We start from the raw sequence: 19,136 nt of genomic DNA on the forward strand, positions 1-19,136 counted from the left end.
GGTGCAGCTGACTCATATCATTTCATATCGCTAAATGATATAGTTTCCTCGTGGCCCAGTAGCACAGGCTCTGCAGCCCAATAAATACCGGTCCATGTGCTAATATAAGGGTGAATGGGTGGGGTTGGTATGTTAATATAAGGGTGAATGGGCAGATTCAGTATGTTAATATGGGTGAATGGGTGGGGTCGGTATGTTAAATGAGTGAATGGGTGGGGTCGGTATGCTAATATAATGGGTGGGGTCGGTATGCTAATATGTTGAATGGGTGAGGTCGGTATGTTAATATGTGAATGGGGGGGTCGGTATGCTAATATAATGGGTGGGGTCGGTATGCTAATATAGGTGAATGGTGAGGTCGGTATGCTAATATGTGAATGGGTGGGGTCGGTATGTTAATATGGGTGAATGGGTGAGGTCAGTATGCTAATATGAGGGTGAATGGGTGGGGTCGGTATGTTAATATGGGTGAATGGGTGGGGTCGGTATGCTAATATAAGGGTGAATGGGTGGGGTCGGTATGCTAATACCCGACTGATACCAACAGAGGGCGGCTCCACAATTGCTCAACGGCAGTGGTTGGTGACCGGATTGGCGCATGCGCAGTGGGTGTACCCGTATGCACATGCGCAGTACAGTCAGTTGTGTGGCGGCGGGGGAGGAGGTGGAGTGTTCGTGAAGCATCTCTATTGAGTGCACCAGCCAGACCGAAGCTGACTGAGCCACCGGTTTGTCGCTGCTTGTCGGGGAGAGGCCGCCACCCAAGTCACATGTAGTGGCGGAGGGAGTTGTTACCGGAACATGAGGCCGCAGCAGTGGGTACGGTCGCCTTGCCTCACTGCTGGGTACCCTCGTTCGGTTGAGGGCGGAACGGGGTTGTGTTAGGGCCGTGTCGGCGGGCTGGGAAGAGGCGAGGCCTCGCCGTGGTCGCGGTTGACCCCAACCTGCCTGCTGTGAGCCGCCGCCGGGTTGCCCAGAGCTGGGAGCGGCTGACGAGGTATGCGAGTGGCGTGGAGGAGATGCTCCTACCTATGGAGGCGACACTCGGACGGTGTGGATGGGGATGAGGGACAGCCGCGATCCATCTTCATTAGGAAATTATTTAGCTCTGTTCGATGTGGTTCGTTTCTGGCTAATAAGCTGGCTGTGTTATCGTGTGATGTATTGAGCACACTTAGGGCACTTTCATAGCTCAGCATTAGTAGAAATTGTGGAAAGAATGATGTGGTGTTTCGATTATATAGAGTTCCTTTGGTTAATCATTAGAGAGGCGTTGGTCGTCTTAATATTGTGTTCTGGGGTGTCCAGATTCACTGAATTTTCTGTTGTATGGGTTGTAGCATTGTAAGTGAACCATCCTAAAGACAAAGGGGTTTAGCAGGGTTTTGTTTATACCGGTAGATTCCCTTGATTTATTGTGTTTTATTAAGTGCTGAAGTAACTTTCTAAAGCAGATAATTCTACTGATTAAGTGGCAATGATAGGTTCCCTCTGCATGGGTCCTCAATCCTTGATATCATCAACTATACTCAAAATTCAGTAGGTACCATTTCCACAAATTGTCAAATTCCTTGAACCAGATCAAGTCTCTGATGTTGATTTCCCAAATTTCTAGCTGTTCATTCAGGAATGTAAGGATGATTTGTAGCCTTGTTTTTCCAAAAATGGAACTGCCCATTACTAGTCATGCCATAGATTACTGAAATATTGTCTGATGACCTTTCTACCTCTTTGATTAAAATTTTCCATTTTGGTCCGCTGTCCGAACCTCCTTGTGTTACTCTGGCAATTTTCTTACAGCATTTCTGTGGTATGTAATTAAATGTCTAATCTAATTTTTACCTTATTTATTCAGAAGATTTTCATTCCACAGTCTCTAGACCCCCCCCCCCCAATATCCTGCCTCTACTTCCTTCTCACAATCTTGGTAGATGTGTTATTTCAGCCAGCCCTCATCTTTCAGAACTTGTATCTCCCTTCCTTTATTCTTTGCCATTGGAGGCCCAACCACTTTCCACTTATCTCTGACGCCCTTGCCTTTTGGCCCTTTGATAGCTTCCCAGGCCCAATGGTTCATCTTCACTAATAACATCTAGTTACTCATGGTCATGTGGAGAAAGGACGGAAGCAGGTGCCTTGGCCTACTGAGTCAACACTGACTATCAGCCACCCTAGTTACACTGGTCCTATATTAATCCTTAGTAATTCCGGCCCCCCCCCAAAGATTCTGGCACTCACTGACATATAAGGGGCAGCTTACATTGGGCAATGAAACTATCAACCGGCACAGTTTTGGGATGTGGCTGGAAACCAGAGCATCCAGTGGAAATCCATATGGTCACAGGGAGAATGTGCAGGCACCACACACAGTACCTGAGGTTAGCATTGGACCTGTGCCTCTGCCATCGTGAGGTAGCAGCTCTACTAAATGTATCACTGTGCGCCTTCGTCCCACACCAGGGTGCTGTGAGAGTTCTTCACCACCTCCTTCAACAGAAACCAAACAAGTCTCTTCCTCATTTACGTAGCTGAGTGTTCTTCTGTAGCAGAGTACGGCAAGCAACGGACCAACGCCCCACCGTGTCTGCACTGACTGGGATGTCAGTCTAACTAGGCCCATTTGCCTGTATGTGGTCCGTATCTCTTCATTCCCCATCTGTCCTTAAAGTGTTGCCATCATATGTGCTTTATTACCTCCCCAGGCAGCATGTTCTCAGTATCTATCACTCTCTGCATTTAAAAATACACTTGGCTCAAAAATTTCTTTTAAACTTGTCCCCTTCTCCCCTTAAACCCATGCCTTATAATATTTGATATTTCCACCCTGGCACAAAGACTCTGGCTCTCTAAAAATTCCAAATCCCATTAAGTCCTATCCTAAAAAATCTTTGATATAATGCATACCAGTCTAATTTCCTGGGTTATGCCTGTTACCCTACTTTAAATAAAGGAACAGCGTGCTCTTCTCTTGTTTTCTGCGAACTCACCTTTGGCTAAAGATCTCGGTCAAGGCCTTGGCTATCTCTTCCCTTGCCTCTCACAATATCCAGGGATATGCCCTGGGGACTAATCCAATTTAATACTTTTCAAGACATCCAGCACCAACATTTTAATCTTGACATGACCTGGAATATCAACATACACCTCCCTGATTTCATTACCATCCATACCCTTCCCTTTGGTGAATACCAATGCAAAGTAGTCATTTGGGACCTTGCATTGAAGTTTTCCTTCAACACTCACTTCCTCCATATCAAAAGTGTAGCTGTAGGAACTCAAATTAGCCCAAACTGTTTATTTATCATTAAAGGATATTTAAAACTGTTCTGGTTTCAGCCCACTCAGGCGTCCTCCCTTGCCACTTCGTGGTACACTGATTTTGCTCATTGTATTATCATTTTGCTTGCCGATGTACACTCTGCTGCTTTCGAGTTCAAGTCGCTTTTATTGTCATTTCAACCATAACTGCTGGTACAGTAAAAATGAAACAATGATCCTCCAGGACCATGGTGCTGCCTAAAACAACACAAAACTACACTAGACTTCAGGCCTACACGGGACTACATAAAGTGCACAAAACAGTGTAAGACAGTACAATAATTAATAAACAAGACAATAGGCACAGTAAAGGACAAATTATATTGTAATGTAAATGTGAACAATGTTTTAGGAGGAATTGAGAAAGAAGTAAGCAAAAATTGTAAAGGGAGTGGAGTGGTGTTCAATTGAGTGTGTGTGTGTGTGTGTAGGTTGGTGTCAGACTAGACTCTGGGAATTGAGGAGTCTAATGGTTTGGGAGAAGAAACTGTTCCACAGTCTGGTCGTGAGAGCCCAAATGCTTCGATACCTTTTGCCAGCTGGCAGGAGGGAGAAGAGTTTGTATGAGGGGTGCATGGGGTCCTTCACAATGCCATTAGCTTTGCGGATGCAGTGCGTGGTGTAAATGTCTGTAATGGCGGGAAGAGAGACCCGGATGATCCCTTCAGCTGACCTCACTATCTGCTGCAGATGGTCCTTATCTGACTCCACCTTCATCTCAAGGGATAAGTTTGGGGTCAATGTCCATTTCAAGCCCAATGGCATCCACAGTTGTCTTGATTTGTCTGCTTCCACCAGTTTCCTGTAAGAATTTTTTCTTTTCTGCATTTCTCCAGCTCTGTGTGTCTGTTTTGATGATAAAGCACACCACCCTAGCACTTGAGTTGTTTTCCTTTCTCCTAAACAATGGGTTCCCCTCTAATTTGGTTGGCAGTGATCTCATTTGAAATTCTTCCATTTCCTGAACTTCTGCTTTCACCTCTTCCTCCCAGATAGAATGAGGAAAGGAATCCTCTTGTCCAGGCTTACATAAGGGGAAACATGGGAGTAAATGTTTGCTTTATCAATTCAGGTGCTTTTATGGGTTGCAAAGATTAGCATTGTGCCATCTTGGTGGGCAAGTCACTTACCTGTAACTTCTGTTCTGAAGATTTCATTCCAAATGTAGTTGATCAGTGTTTAAAGGACTTTCTTTAATGAAATCAATTCTTGAACTCATTTTAGTCCAACTGTTTTAGGAAATGACTTCTGCCATTTTTTAAAATGCTGTTTGTTTTTCTCTTTGCAGCACATACACAATTGCAGTCTACTGTGAATTAAGAAAGTTGACCTGCTTCCTTTTTCCTATGAAAGCCATTTGTCAATAAAACAGAAAATGCTCCCAGGGGTTGGCGTGTTTGGGACAGGGAGTACTGCACGGGTTTTGGTCCCACTGTTGCGTGCTGAAGGCTTCACCATTGAGGCACTCTGGGGAAGAACGGAGGAAGAAGCTAAGCAGCTGGCTGAGGAAATGAACATTTCCTTCTACACAAGCCGGACTGACGACGTTTTGCTCCACCAGGATGTGGATCTGATCTGTATCAATATTCCTCCACCTCTCACGTGTCAGATTGCTGCCAAGGCATTAGGTATGGTATTTCCTTCTAATGTAAGGAAAATCCTGATGATTATGATGTCATCCTGAGATTTTAAGACTTTAAAAATTGCTACTGTAGCATTCTTCAATGAGTATGTGAATAAAATCTAGTGAGTTGAAATATTGCAGATGCTAAATCGTAAAAGCTTATTCGTGTTTTTTCTGATCAGGAGGTGGCAAGCTGTTGGCAATTTTGCAATTCCTAATTACAGGTGACCTCAGAGTTCCAACCATTTGGGTAATGGAAATTTGCCCTTACTAAATTCACAAGTCACTAACCAAAAAATTTGAGACACCAAACAAAAACTGCCCTATGGGATGCGAGTTAGGGGTTAAAAAAAAAATGAATAAACAGTTTTCCTCAACCTGAGTTTCTTGACACAGGCACAGATGATGCAGTTTATCTTTACTGAAAATCGCAAGGCAGACCATTTACTGGAAACACAATAGCCTTGGTGATTGGGGTTGCCTGTTTAGTACTGTTGCTGAAAATCACCTTGTGACCCTTTCATTACCCCTTTTATCAGATCATGTCTCGAATTATTTATTTCAACACTGTGGCTTGATATCTGTTTATGCTTGTATCACATTTGTTTTGTGTGCCCCAGGACAAACGAAGTATTGGGTGCAGACAACACTCACACTAAATTAAAGTTTTAAGAAATAATTTACTACTTTCATTGGCATAGCAAGTATAGCCACATGCTGTTGGTAAATTGACAACAGATGAATGCAGCATTCGTTTCAAGAGGTCTAGATTACAAGAGCAGGGATGTGATGCTGAGGCTTTATAAGGCAGTGGTGAGGACTCACCTTGAGTGTTGTGAACAGTTTTGGGCTCCTCATCTCAGAAAAAAATGTGCTGGCGTTGGAGAGGGTTCAGAAGAGGTTCACAAGGATGATTCTGGGAAAGAAAGGGTTGTCATACAAGGAACGTTTGATAGCTCTGGGTCTGTACTTGCTGGAATCTAGAAGGATGAGGGAGGGAATCTCATTGAAATTTCTTTAGCCAGAGGGTGGTGAATTTGTGGAATTTATTATCGCGAGCAGCTGTGGAGGCCAGGTCATTGGGTGTATTTAAGGCAGAGCTTGATCAGTTCTTGATTGGACATGGCATCAAAGGTTATGGGGAGAAAGCTGGGGAGTGGGGCTGAGGAGGAGGGGAGAAAGGATCAGCCATGATTGAGTGGTAGAGCAGACTCAATGGGCCAAATGGCCTAATTTTGCTCCTATGTCTTATGGTCTTAAATGGCATGCAGATTACAGTATAGATCTAGTGTAGAAGAGCTGCTGCTACAGAGCTGCAGTGACTTGGATTCCAGTCCAGAAGGATCTCAACCCCTGAAATATTGCTTATCTATTTCCTTCAACAGATACTGCCTAATTCGCTGAGTTCTTCCAGCTTTTTCTTTTGTTGCTTCAGATTCCAGCATTTGCAGTCTCTCGTGTCTCCTGGGCTCAAATCTGACCTTTGGTCCTGTCTATGTGGAGTTTCCATGTTCTCTACGATCACATGGGTTCTCCTGGGTGCTTTTGGTTTCTTCCCACATCCCAAAGATGTGCGAAGAGTTGGGTTAATTGACCATTTTAAATTACCCCAGGAGACGATGAGTGGCAGAATGTGGGATGTGATGAAATAATGTAGTTGACGAGAATGTGGAAGGAATACAGTAAGTTAGAGAAGGATCACTCTGAAAATAAGTGTCTGGTGGTCAGTGAGATTTCAGAGGGCGGAGAGGCCCATTTCCATACTATTTCTCCCTGTTCCTGTAATCATTAGTATTACAGAACTTTGGAACACGTGAAAGATAGATGAAGGAAGGTTAGAAATGTGAACAGTAACAAAGCAAGGGTGTTGGGGAAGGCTTTCAAAATGACTCCCATGTGTAGATTCAAGAAAGTGAGAACACATAGAAGGCTTGAATGAGTGGAGCAATGAGTGAATGCTGGCCCCTGGCTAATGGACAGAGTACATGGAGGGATATTTAGGACCAAATAATGATTTGCAATTGAATTCTGCGAAGAGAAAGTGTATATTGACTGAATGGAAATGTAACTGGGGAAATGGGTTTAAAATTGTGATGTAGGTGATCATATTTTGAAAGTTGGGTTTCATGTATGGTGTGAATTTTTGCTTCATATGTGTCTGTTGGTGCTCAGTGACAATTGTCAACTTTAACGGAACTCCTAAACAATGTTAGACTCAATATGATCAAACTTCAAGTAGGAGGGACAAAATTAGGAGTTGACATGTTGAATTTCAGCTGGCAGACATGCTACTGATCAGTTTGAAAAGTAAACACATCTATTTACATGAAGGAGTGACCTTTGTAAGTACTTTTGTAAGAACAGTTTATAATCAATATAATGTCTACATCTTTAACACTGCTATAAGAACTATTTTCCCATCGACTATAAAGGCTAGGAATCTACACTTAATGTATTTCCTAATATTTGTACAAGAATAAATTCAGCTGAAATGCATGTAGCCTTTTAAATTATTGGAAATCCTTTTACATTTATGAATGGGCAGTGAACAGCATTTACCACACTCTGCACATTCTTGCGTTTTATCGGCATTGCATGTAATGCCTTTAGATTAAATTTTGAAAATTATAACTTTAAAGTAGACCAATTGGCAAGTAGCTTGGCCTTTTTTTATTTTGAAAAGTATCATTTTGAGTTTCAAAGTAAAAGTTGAGTTTATTGTCATATGTACAAGTACAGATCAATGAAAAACTTGCAGCAGCATCACAGGCACTGCTCGTTAAGGATTATCCTTGATTACAGTGAAAACCAGACTAATTTGGTCTGCACATAATACTTTATCGAGGTAGACAGTGAAAATTTAAATCGTACAGTTATAGAACTGACACTTTATAAATGATAAATATTACTGAACATGTTCTGGTGTTTTTGAATATGAAATTACATTTGGATTGCATGGGGGAAGAGTTTAAAGGAAGTGAGTGGGTGTATAGGAACATTTTGCACACCACAGTTCCTGAAGCGACGTTGGATTGTGCGTAATTAGGCACCTGGCAAGATCCAATAAAAAGAAGTTAGGTTTAAGTGGAACGGCCATTGTGTGATGGACCAGTGTTAGTTGGGGTTTGAGTCTTTGGCAAGGAGAGGCGTAGGTAGATTTTTTTTTCATCTTTTAATCTTTTTTTCCTTACTACATGTTAAGAGCAGTGGGGAACATTCCACTATCCAGATAGGATAGTGGAATGTTTCTCCTGCTGTTTGTGGGATAGCAGTGAAACCTCTGGTACCCCTGACAACTACATCTGCAAGAAGTGCATCCAGCTACAACTTTTAAGAGGACTGTTAAGGAGTTGGAACTGGATGAACTCCAGATCGTTTGGGAGGCTGAAGGGTTGATACACAGGACATACAGGGAGGTAGCTACATCCAAGGTACAGGACACAGGTGACTGCTTGTGGCCGTTTCCCTCGATAGTCACAGTCATACCTTATTGATCCCCGGGGAAATTGGTTTTCGTTACAGTTGCACCATAAATTATTAAATGGTAATATAACCATAAATAGTTAAATAATAATATGTAAAATATGCCAGGAAATAAGTCCAGGACCAGCCTGTTGGCTCAGGGTGTCTGACCCTCCAAGGGAGGAGTTGTAAAGTTTGATGGCCACTGGCAGAAATGACTTCCTATGACACTCAGTGTTGCATCTCAGTGGAATGAGTCTCTGGCTGAATGTACTCCTGTGCCCAACCAGTACATTATGTAGTGGATGGGAGACATTGCCCAAGATGGCATGCAACTTGGACAGCATCCTCTTTTCAGACACCAGAGTCAGAGAGTCCAGTTCCATCCCCACAACATCACTGGCCTTACGAATGAGTTTGTTGATTCTGTAAGTGTCTGCTATCCTCAGCCTGCTGCCCCAGCACACAACAGCAAGAGGCATATCACTTTGGATACTGTTTGGATGACCAAGCAGAGGTAAGCCACAGTGGTCAGGTCTCTGGTACTGAGTCTGCCTTTGTGGCTCAGATGGGAAGTGGGGGCAGGGGTGAAGAGTTGAGCTGTAATGATAGAGGATTTGTTGGGTAGGGGAACAGAAAGGAGATTCTGTGAATGAGAACAAGATTCCCAGATGGTATGTTTTCTCCTGGGTGCCAGGCAGGGTCAAGGACATCTCAGATGGAGTCCACAGCATTCTTAAGTGGGAAGCTGAGCAGCCAGAGGTTGTGATCCATGTTGCTACAAATGACATCGTTGTTTTGGGGTGGGGGGTGGGGGGAGATGAGGCCTGTGAAATGTACTCAGGGAGTTAGGTGCAAAGTTAAATGACAGGACTTATAGGGTTGTGATCTCAGAATTGCTACCTGTGCCATGTGCTAGTGAGGCCAGAAATAAGATCATACAGTTTAAAAGGTGTTTGAGGAGATGATGCAGGAGGGAGGGCTTCATATTTTTGGATCGTTGGACTCTCCTCCAGGGAAGATAGGACCTATACAGAACATATGGTTTGCACCTAAACTGGAGAGGGACTAATATCCTAGCAGGAAGGTTTGCTAGTGCTGCATGGGGGATGCAAACCAGGGCATCAGAACAGATAGTGGAGTGGTTGGGGAGGTGCTGTTAAACCTACGTACAAAGTCAGGAATCAAAGGGTTGAGCATGGCAGGACTAATGTTCAGAGCTGCATGTACCAGAAGTTTTTTCAGATTTATAAAGTGTGAACAAGAGGTGAGAGTAGATATTGGACTGTTGAAAAACGATGCTAGAGAGATAGTAATGGGGCAACAAAATAGCAGATGAACTGATTAAGTATTTTGCATTGGGCTTCACTGTGGAAGGCACTAGCAGTATGGTGACAGTTCCATGTGTCGGGCTTGAAGTGTGTAAAGTTAGCAAAACTAGAGAGAAAGTTCTTGGGGAAACTGAAAGGCCTGTAGTCACCTGGACCAGATGGTGTACACCCCAAAGTTCTGAAAGGGGTGGCTGAAGAGATTGCGGAGGCATTAGTAATGATCTTTCAAGCATCATTCGATTCTGGAATGGTTCCAGAAGACTGGGGAAAATTGCACTCTACTCTTCAAGAGGGGAGAAAGGTAGAAGAAAGGAAACTATAGGCCAGTTAGTCTAACTGGGAAGATATTGGTGTCATTTATTAAAGATGAGGTCTCAGGGTACTTGGAGGCACATGATAAAATAGGCTGTCGTCAGCATGATTTCCTCGAGGGAATATCTTGCCTGCCAAATCTGTTGGAATTCTTTAAAGAAGTAACAAGTAGGATAGACAAAGGAGAATCGGTTGTTGTTGTGTACTTGGATTTACGGAGAAGATTCTAGCATGGATAAAGCAGTGGCTGATAAGCAGCAGATAAAGAGTAGGAGTAAAGGGAGCCTTTTCGGACTGTCTGCTGGTAACTAGTGTTCCACAGAGGTCTCTGTTGGGACCGATTCATTTTAATGTTACATGGAAGTGATTTGGATGATGGAATTGATGGCTTTGATGCAAAGTTTGCAGACGATATGAAGATAGCTGGAGGGGCAGGTAGTTTTGAGGAAGTAGAGAGGCTACTGAAGGGCTTAGACAGATTAGGAGAATGGGCAAAGAAATGACAGATGGAATAGTGTTGGGAAATGTACAGTCATGCATTTTGATGGAAGAAATGAAAGGGTTGACTATTTTCTAAATGGAGGGAATACTAAAATCTGAGGGACAAAGGGACTTGGGAGCCTTGTTCAGGATTCTCTAAAGGTTAATTTGCAGGTTGAGTCTGGTGAGGAGGGCAAATGTGATGTTAGCACTCATTTCAAGAGGACTAGAATATAAAAGCAAGGATGTAATGTTGAGACTTTATCAAACACTGGTGAGACCTCACATGGAGTACTGTGAGCAGGTTTAGGCCCCTTATCTTAGAAAGGATGTGCTGAAACTAGAGAGGGTTAAAGGAGGTTCGCAAAAAGATTCCAGGTTTGTATGGCTTGTCATATGAAGAGCATGTGATGGCTTTGGGCCTGTATTCACTAGAATTCAGAAGAATGAGAGGTGAACTCATTGAAACCTATCGAATGGTAAGGCCTTGATAGAGTGGATGTGGAGAGGATGTTTCCTATGCTGGGAGAGTCTAAGACCAGAGGACACAGCCTCAGAATAGAGGGGCATCCTTTTAGAATGGAGATGAGGAGGAATTTTTTTTAGCCAGAGAGTGGTGAATCTGTGGAATTGTTTGCCACAGGCAGCAGTGAAGTCTTTATGTATATTTAAGGCAGAGGTTGATAGATTCTAGATTGCTCAGGGCGTGAAGGGATATGGGGGTGTGGGGAGGGTGGCAGGAGATTATGGCTGAGAGGAAAATTAGGTCAGCCATGATTAAATGGAGCAGACTCGATAGGCCAAATGGCCTAATTCTGCTCCAATATTTGTATTTCAATGAAAGGAATATTGTAGAAAAGGCGGTGGAGCTTAGGGTGTGGATCAACATTTGAAATTATGACATTGTAGTCATTAGTGAGACTTGTTGCAGGAGGGGCAAGACTGGCAGCTCAGTGTTCTTGGGTTCCATTGTTTTAGACATAACAGAGCAGGAGGCAGTAAAGGCATGACATTACTAATCAGGGAAAATGCCATGGCAGTGCTCAGACAGGACAGGCTAGAGAGCTCATTTAGTGAAGATTTATGGGTAGAAGTGAGGAATTAAAAAGCATGACTGCGGTAATGGGATTATATTATAGATGGACCATTAGTCCACAGGATTTATAGGAGCAAATCTGTAGAGATTGCAGACTGTTGCAAGGTTGTGATAGTAGGTGATTTTAACTTTCCACGTATTGATTGGGACTCCCATGCTGTAAAGGGAATAGATGGGAAAGAGATTGTCAAATGTGTTCAGAAGAGATTCTCTCTACAGTACATAGAAGTCTCAACTAGAGGGAAAGTGATACTAAAACAGTGATACTAGAAACAGCATAATGCAAGTAACTCATTAAGTCTTAATTGTTTTCATTCTAAGACTTAATGAGTTACTTGCATTATGCTATTTCTTTTGAGCTATGGCTTAATGCTGTTAGCCGCTGTATTAATGTATATCCTTCCACATCGAAATGCAATGTGCCTTTCTCTACACTTCAGCTGTTGTTAGATGCACATTTGAGGAAGAGGAAGGAATGTAAGAGGTGAGCAAGTTTTTCATGACCTTTTAGCTCCAGTTTCCTGTTGGTTTCAAGTCCTTTCCCTTAAGATTCCAAAGTTATTGTTTCAATTCTCTAGTATGTTGTTTAATTTGATTTATTTATGCTGTGACATGTTTCTCGTATTCAATAGAATGATATAAGTGGTGAAAGTTCAGTAAGATAATCAAATGTGAAATCTGATGTAAGGGTTGTAAATAAGTTCCTGTGATTTATAAACAAAGCAATGACTTTGACATTGTGCTGTGAGTTTGATAGACTGGATATACAGTACTGTACTGATTTATGCTTTCAGTTGTTAGTCCAATTGCCAGCAAAAACATCCTGTAGCTTCATTGAAGAGAAGTAGTAACTGGTATTCTTAATAGGAATTACTGAGGAATATATAATTTATTACTCATTTCCAATTAGGCCAGTTGCACATGTAATCAAAGATCCCTATATTGCAGATTGGGACGGCTCCATTTTAATCTTTGATTTCAAATACTGGTCTACCTTGGTTAATGCTCTGTTCCTGGTCTAACTGCTAACAAACTTTTGCTACAACAAAGAATTTAAATTTAATTTTGTTTGTAGTAATTGAGGTTACATAGCACTTTTGGAAATTGACCTTTTTTTGGGGAGAAAAAGTGAACGTCAGTAATATTTGTGTATTCATCAGGTGAATGGGAAAGCGTATTAAAAGCTGTTTAAAATGGTTGGAGGTTGGGGGAGTTCTTGAAAATCTGCACTTGTCCATATACGCAAATGGCTATTGGATGAATGACTTGTTTCATTTCATATGTTTCAGCTTCAGGCTATCAATTTTCTAGATCATCAATCATGACAGTAAAAGTTAGAGTTTATTGTATCCTCACTTTAAATTTTCACACAAGGAAACGAGAGAATACCTTACCGAATCTATCATTTAAATAGTCACTAAAATTTTAAAATCATTTACAATTGTACTTTCCGTATCCTCTTCAAAACTGAATATTGCAATGCTGCCTAGCTTGTGGCAACTAAGTTGGTTCTCTTGCCAAATGGTCTTCCTCACTCTACTGCCTGTTACACTGCTGGCATTTAGGGCAGCAATGAAGGTCTTCCCATCTCTGGTGGCGTTCAGGACTTCCTTCGTTGTGTCCACAGTTCGGTTTTCACTATCTTATAAGTTCCAGGTGGAGACTCATGAATACTGTTGCATTCAGATGTAGAAGGATTCCTCTTTGCTCTTTTTGTAGCAGTTTTGTTTTACCATCAGGGTTGTTGGCCCTGAACTGAACCCCCAAACTTGGAGGGCCAGTGGACCACTCAGTCTGGCCTCTAGCCTTTGACCTGTTTGGCATGGGTAACCCTACCAAGAGCCAAAGCATAAAGCCCTGACCCCAACCAACTTAGCTCTCTGGGTCATTGAGGCACGCAATCCTTCAAACCCTATGGCAAGGTGGTGTGGTCCTCTCAAAGGGGCCTTCTTCCCACCTTCCATTTATTCATTCAAAGCTGTTTGCATTTCTGTAGCTCCTTACCCTAGAAAAGTATCCCAAACAGTAGCTACCTGTGTGAGTTTCAAGTTTTGTTTGAGAATCAGAGGGCCAAAGAGGGAAGAACAGAAGAAATGAAAAGGTCTGAGAAATCTGTAGTTCTATATTTTTTGGCTATGTGTAGAGCAGATGGAGTTACTACTTTTTTTCTTTCCGGGAAGTTTGTCAGTATATGATGTGACTTTTCAAAAAGTTCCACAAGAGCAGATAGCGTTACTTTGATTGTGAATGGAGGAATTGTAGTGGAATTTTCTAGAAAGAATGCAGAAGGTTCTATGTTTTGACTTCATAATTTTGTACAAAGGCCTATTAATTCTGAAGTGAGACCTTTGCAACAATATATTTCTGTTAAGTTAAAATCACCAACTCCTAATAGAATTAGATTTTTTTTATACAAAGTTGCAAAGCCTGTTACTAATTCAGAATTGTTGAGCAGTAATAGGAATAAAAATAAATGGAGGAAGGAAACCCTGAGGGAGAGTTTTTTCTGGTTGATTTATGACGTGTAAATGTTCTTTCAGATGCCTTTTCCAAAAAAGGGTACCACTTTGGAGCGAGTAGCTTAATTGTCTGACCAGTCATTCGTCAACCAATAATGGCATATTGGCTGCATGACATATTGATATCCTGCCTGGGTTTTTAAAAATGTAATTGTAATTTATTTTTGAACAATGCATTGTTACACTATTCTGTTTGTCACCATCTAACTGATTCTTCGCTTTTATAGTGGAATTTCCTTGTGAGATCTTGCCTGTAAATTTGCAAATTGAATTGTTTCTGCCCTCTTAGGTAGGTACATGGAGCACAGAAAAATAGAGGGCTATGTGCTTGGGAAATTCTAGGCAGTTTCTTGAGTAAGTTACATGGTCAGCACAGCATTGTGGGCCGAAGGGCCTGTAATGGGCTGTAGATTTCTATGTTTCTGCTAATAGTTACAAACAATATTTTGAATTTGATGGAAGCAGGATCTGGAAAGATGCTTTTATTTAGAAGGTTGTTCAGGTGACCTAAGATGTTAGGCTGGTATTATCTTTGGGTTGGTGGAGAGAAGGGAGTTGATTTCTATACAAGTTTCCTGAGTTGGCCCTGGATTACCATTTTTAATTTGAAAAATCTCTTAAATATTTCAGGTTGTTTTCTGGGTTGCTGTGTTTCTATTGTGCCTTCAGTGCCTATCCCAATTTAACATTAACAGTTGATATGAGATCTCCTGTTGTAGAGGCATGCAGCAGACCAATAGTGTTTGTAATTTATAGCACTTTTTGATTGTATTCTTGCAATTAAATGGAATGAAGTGACACTTTGTTACTTCCAAGGGACAAAGAAAGATAAACAATTTTTTAATCACTTGGGTGGGACAAATTTGTATTTCACCTTGTGTTGATTCTTTATTGAAACTTAAAGCATTAAAGGAAAACATAATGCTGCAGAATTGGTGGATTCTTCGGCACCTGGCTTAATTAATCTGCATACTCTCCTGTTCCATCCATCTGAAGTCAACACTTGAGAGCCTATAGGCGTGGCATCATCAATCTACTTGGTTATTATGTTGAAACTATGGGTACAGACAGCAGCATTGTGCTGTTTCACTCTGATCTGAAACCCCCTTCTCCATTTTGTGTTGTAAAAAAATTGTTCTTGTCTGCATGTGTGGGTAACATGTACAGGAAAAGAAATGACCTGACTGTAATCTGTAGCTTAATTTATACTGGGAAGATTCGATTTTCATAATGCGCTTAAGTGTCCTTTTAAAAATAATTCTCAAAGCCACATCTTCCTTCCTCACCAATTTAATTGTCGATTATTTGCTTTTACCAGGTTCTGCTGAGGAGATATTAAATCCTTGTGCCTTCTGTGTCTGTTCCAAGTATACAGTATATTCCTTCATGAACATCTACTCTAATATCCACTTCCCTTCATATGCCTTTCAACCTCTGTGTCTACCATCTCCTTTGTTTTCCTTAAACCTCATTCCTGCTTTAAAATCTTTCTTTTACTAATCAGCTTTGCATTCTGTTTTTTTTTTCCCCCACCAGCTTTTTCTGACCTATATGTAATTATATTATTAGTTCTACAATGCAATCTATCTCTATCTATGCCTCACTAATTGGATTTCTGTGTGGTTTGTATCCACTTTCAATATAGATAGTTCATAAGGATTTAAAGCTTAATTGTGAAATGTATTAACATGCTTTGCATGAATTAGTTTCCAATCATTATTTATAGTTGTGTTTAATCTTTAAATGGTATGTGCAACCAGTGGTATTCATAATTCTTACATGTTTTTCTTTATTCTTTGTCTGTATAAAAGGTATTGGAAAGAACGTAATCTGTGAAAAAGCTGCTACTTCAGCAGATGCCTTTAAAATGGTGAAAGCAGCTCGTTACTATCCTAAGCTGATGAGTATTGTTGATAATGTCCTTCGGTTCTTGCCAGCATTTATCAAAATGAAACAACTAATTGAAGAAGGCTACATTGGTAATGTCATGATCTGTGATGTACGTGTTTATTGGGGCAGTCTTCTCAGCAGCAAGTACAATTGGATTTGTGATGAGCTGATGGGTGGAGGTGGGCTTCACACAATGGGCACCTACATTGTGGATCTTTTGACTCACTTGACCAATAAGAGAGCTGAGAAGGTCCATGGTCTCTTGAAAACCTTTGTGAAGCAAAATGACAACATCCATGGGATTCGGCATGTCACCAGTGATGATTTCTGCTTCTTCCAGATGTTAATGAATGGAGGTGTATGTAGCACAGTTACACTCAACTTTAATATGCCTGGCCCATTTATTCACGAAGTCATGGTTGTGGGATCTGCGGGACGTTTGGTTGCTCGTGGCACAGACCTGTATGGCCAGAGAAACACCACCTTCAAAGAGGAGCTGCTATTTGCTGACACCATGTTGGTAAATGCAGTTGGTGTGCTGGAGAAAGCATTTGGTGATATTCCTCTCTTGTATTTGAAGGGCATTGTTTACATGGTGCAAGCCTTGAGTAAGTCTTTTAAAGATCAGGAGGATCGGCGCACTTGGGCTCACAAGCCAGTTTCAATGGCTGCTTCATTTGAAGATGGTCTTTATATGCAAAGCGTTGTGGATGCTATTAAGAGATCCAGCAGATCTGGAGAATGGGAAGTCATTGCTGTGATAGCAGAAGAACCTGACTCCAATCAGAATTTATGTGATGCCTTGCAACGTAATAATCTATAATAAACAGTGCAGTGTTGTAATACAAGGAACAGTTCCATCAAGATCAATTCAAACTAATCTTATTTTGGGGTACCAAAAGTTGTTTTTTTTATGTTGTGCTCTTACTGTGTGCATTTTTTTTGTTGATTGCTGCTCTTGTTTCCAAGTCTTGTGTGGAATCACCATATTCTGCTTTTTTAAATATTCTCATTTTTGATTTCCTTTCAACATGATATCATTTAACATTAGTTGACATTCAAAGAATGAAAACTTCCAGATGTAGTATGAGTTTGGTGATTCCTAACTTCACCTGAATGTAGATATTATGTATTCAACACTGCAAGATCAAAATTTACTCTGGGGCAAAATATTTAAAAATCAAACGAGGGTTCCGGTGGTAAGATGACGCAATTGTGGCTGATTGTATATTATGCATTTACCTGTTTTCAGTGTTGCTTGACTGCATGCATTTTAGTTTGTTATTTCAAGACAAATGCAACATCAACTTGCAAATTTCCTTGTTCTGATTGTTGAAACTGCATACATAATTAATATTATGCTGAATATAGCTCCACGTTACAAATGCAAGTTGCTGAGACTGAATAATTCTGTGGTTCACAGACAAAATGGATCCTGACCTTGGCATCAGTATGTGATGCCTCTGGTGTAGAGTTTCCTTTAAGGATATCCGTTAGTCATTTTTTTTAAGAGACAGAGTTCTGTCCAATTACTTTAGTTAGTTCGGTTAGCATATTCAGAGATTTTCAAATTCTTCTGGCATGAAATACTTAAATTCAGTTGGCTTTACACTAAATTTTGGTAAGCGAAGTAGGACTCTGAAGGTATGCAGTCATTCATATGGCTACTTTAGGGGATGGGGAAGGGTGAAAGGTTGAAGCTGATGGTGAGTGGCATCTATACACCATTCCCATCTTTAGTGAAATACAAACCAGATGTCCAAACACTAATCTGTCCAGTTGATAGCCATTTTTTTTCTCTTTTACTCTTGTGATCATCTCATAGCAGTACATTCTTTAATATTTTAGCAATTACAAAAAAATTGTTAAATGTTTACAAACTGGTGTTTCTGTTCAGATTTTTATTTTGTGAAGCTGGCTGCTGATAGGACTGCAAGTAAAATAAATAATGAGCAGCAGATTACATATATAAATATTTTTTTTCCAAACTTGTAAGAGATTGGTGTATGAAAGCCTCATTAGAATTGGGTGCTACAGGATGTGGCATTCTCATTTCAATGATTCAGAATGTATATCCTGTATTCAATTTGCATTGCAAAAATGGCTGGAATGTTTTTGTGATGTGATTTTTCTTCTTCCCCGCTTTGTTAAATGGAAAATTAATAAGTATGATTTGTTTTATGGACCTGCAGGTCTTACCTTTTAAATCCAAGTTGTACAATATTTTTGGCATAGTTTTTAAAAAAAAATTAAATTTAGTTTTCCAAACTTTGTATATGTTGATCACATATTTATTATGGTATTAAGTGACTTTTATTAAATCATGTTTGTTTGGCAGGACTTTTCAAGATGGGGAGTGAATTGGTGTTCAAGCATACAGCTAGGTTGTTTAATTGAATAGGTGCAGAGGATAGGTTACCTATAGATATTTATTTTTTGTTAAAAATTCAGATGTGGTTATTTATATTAAGGTTTTTTGAATTTATAGGGGCTCAGATTAAACTTGATTTCCTATGTGAAATGCTTAAAAGTTTATTTAATTTTATGAATGTATTTGTAGTAACTTTGTAATATACAGGTTTGGGGAAATAGGTTGGTGTCCATATGTCATTTATATTTGACTGGTTTTATTATATAAAAATGATTTGTAATCAATAATATGGTTATGGACTCAAAACTGTTCATTGGGATCCGTTGGTCATGTTTAAGCAGAAAACAAACTGACAAAACTATGTCTGTATTTGTTTTGAATGTTCTGTATCTAGGGAAGACAGCATATGCTGTTTTGGGAAATGTGCCTGTTACATATTCTGTCTCAAGTTCGAGTATTCCATTAAAATTTGAAAATTTCTGAGCCAGTAGTCTATTTACTTTGTGGGAAAATAATAAAAAATATTGCATTTTAAAACTAATATTTTGGTTATTTTGGTTTTTCTTTTAGTTGCTACAAAAATAATTCAAGGGTGTTGTATTTTGTTGACAAATTCACAAATAATGCAACATTGTAGTTTTTAGTATGACCTTCAGTCTTGGATAAGTACACGTTGCTAGGATATTATAGCCATTATGGAAACATGACAAAGGGACAGACAGGATTTACATTC

The 19,136-nt window shown here is 40.4% G+C and overlaps 1 protein-coding gene across 2 annotated transcripts; it reads left to right on the forward strand.

Moving 5' to 3' along the window:
* The first annotated feature begins 643 nt into the window (after positions 1-643).
* Positions 644-18,926, forward strand: LOC140210503 (glucose-fructose oxidoreductase domain-containing protein 2-like). Of its 2 annotated transcripts, none has more exons than XM_072279500.1 (3): positions 644-997; positions 4,607-4,946; positions 15,954-18,926. In XM_072279500.1, the coding sequence occupies exons 2-3, from the start codon at positions 4,694-4,696 to the stop codon at positions 16,853-16,855; spliced, it is 1,155 nt and encodes a 384-aa protein (XP_072135601.1). In that variant the 5' UTR covers positions 644-997; positions 4,607-4,693; the 3' UTR covers positions 16,856-18,926. The 2 variants fall into 2 exon arrangements, with proteins under 2 accessions (XP_072135601.1, XP_072135602.1); XM_072279501.1 differs by having other exon boundaries at positions 644-819.
* Positions 18,927-19,136: the final 210 nt, after the last annotated feature.

This window comes from Mobula birostris, chromosome 15 (genome assembly GCF_030028105.1).
Source record: "Mobula birostris isolate sMobBir1 chromosome 15, sMobBir1.hap1, whole genome shotgun sequence".
Classification (NCBI taxonomy): domain Eukaryota; kingdom Metazoa; phylum Chordata; class Chondrichthyes; order Myliobatiformes; family Myliobatidae; genus Mobula; species Mobula birostris.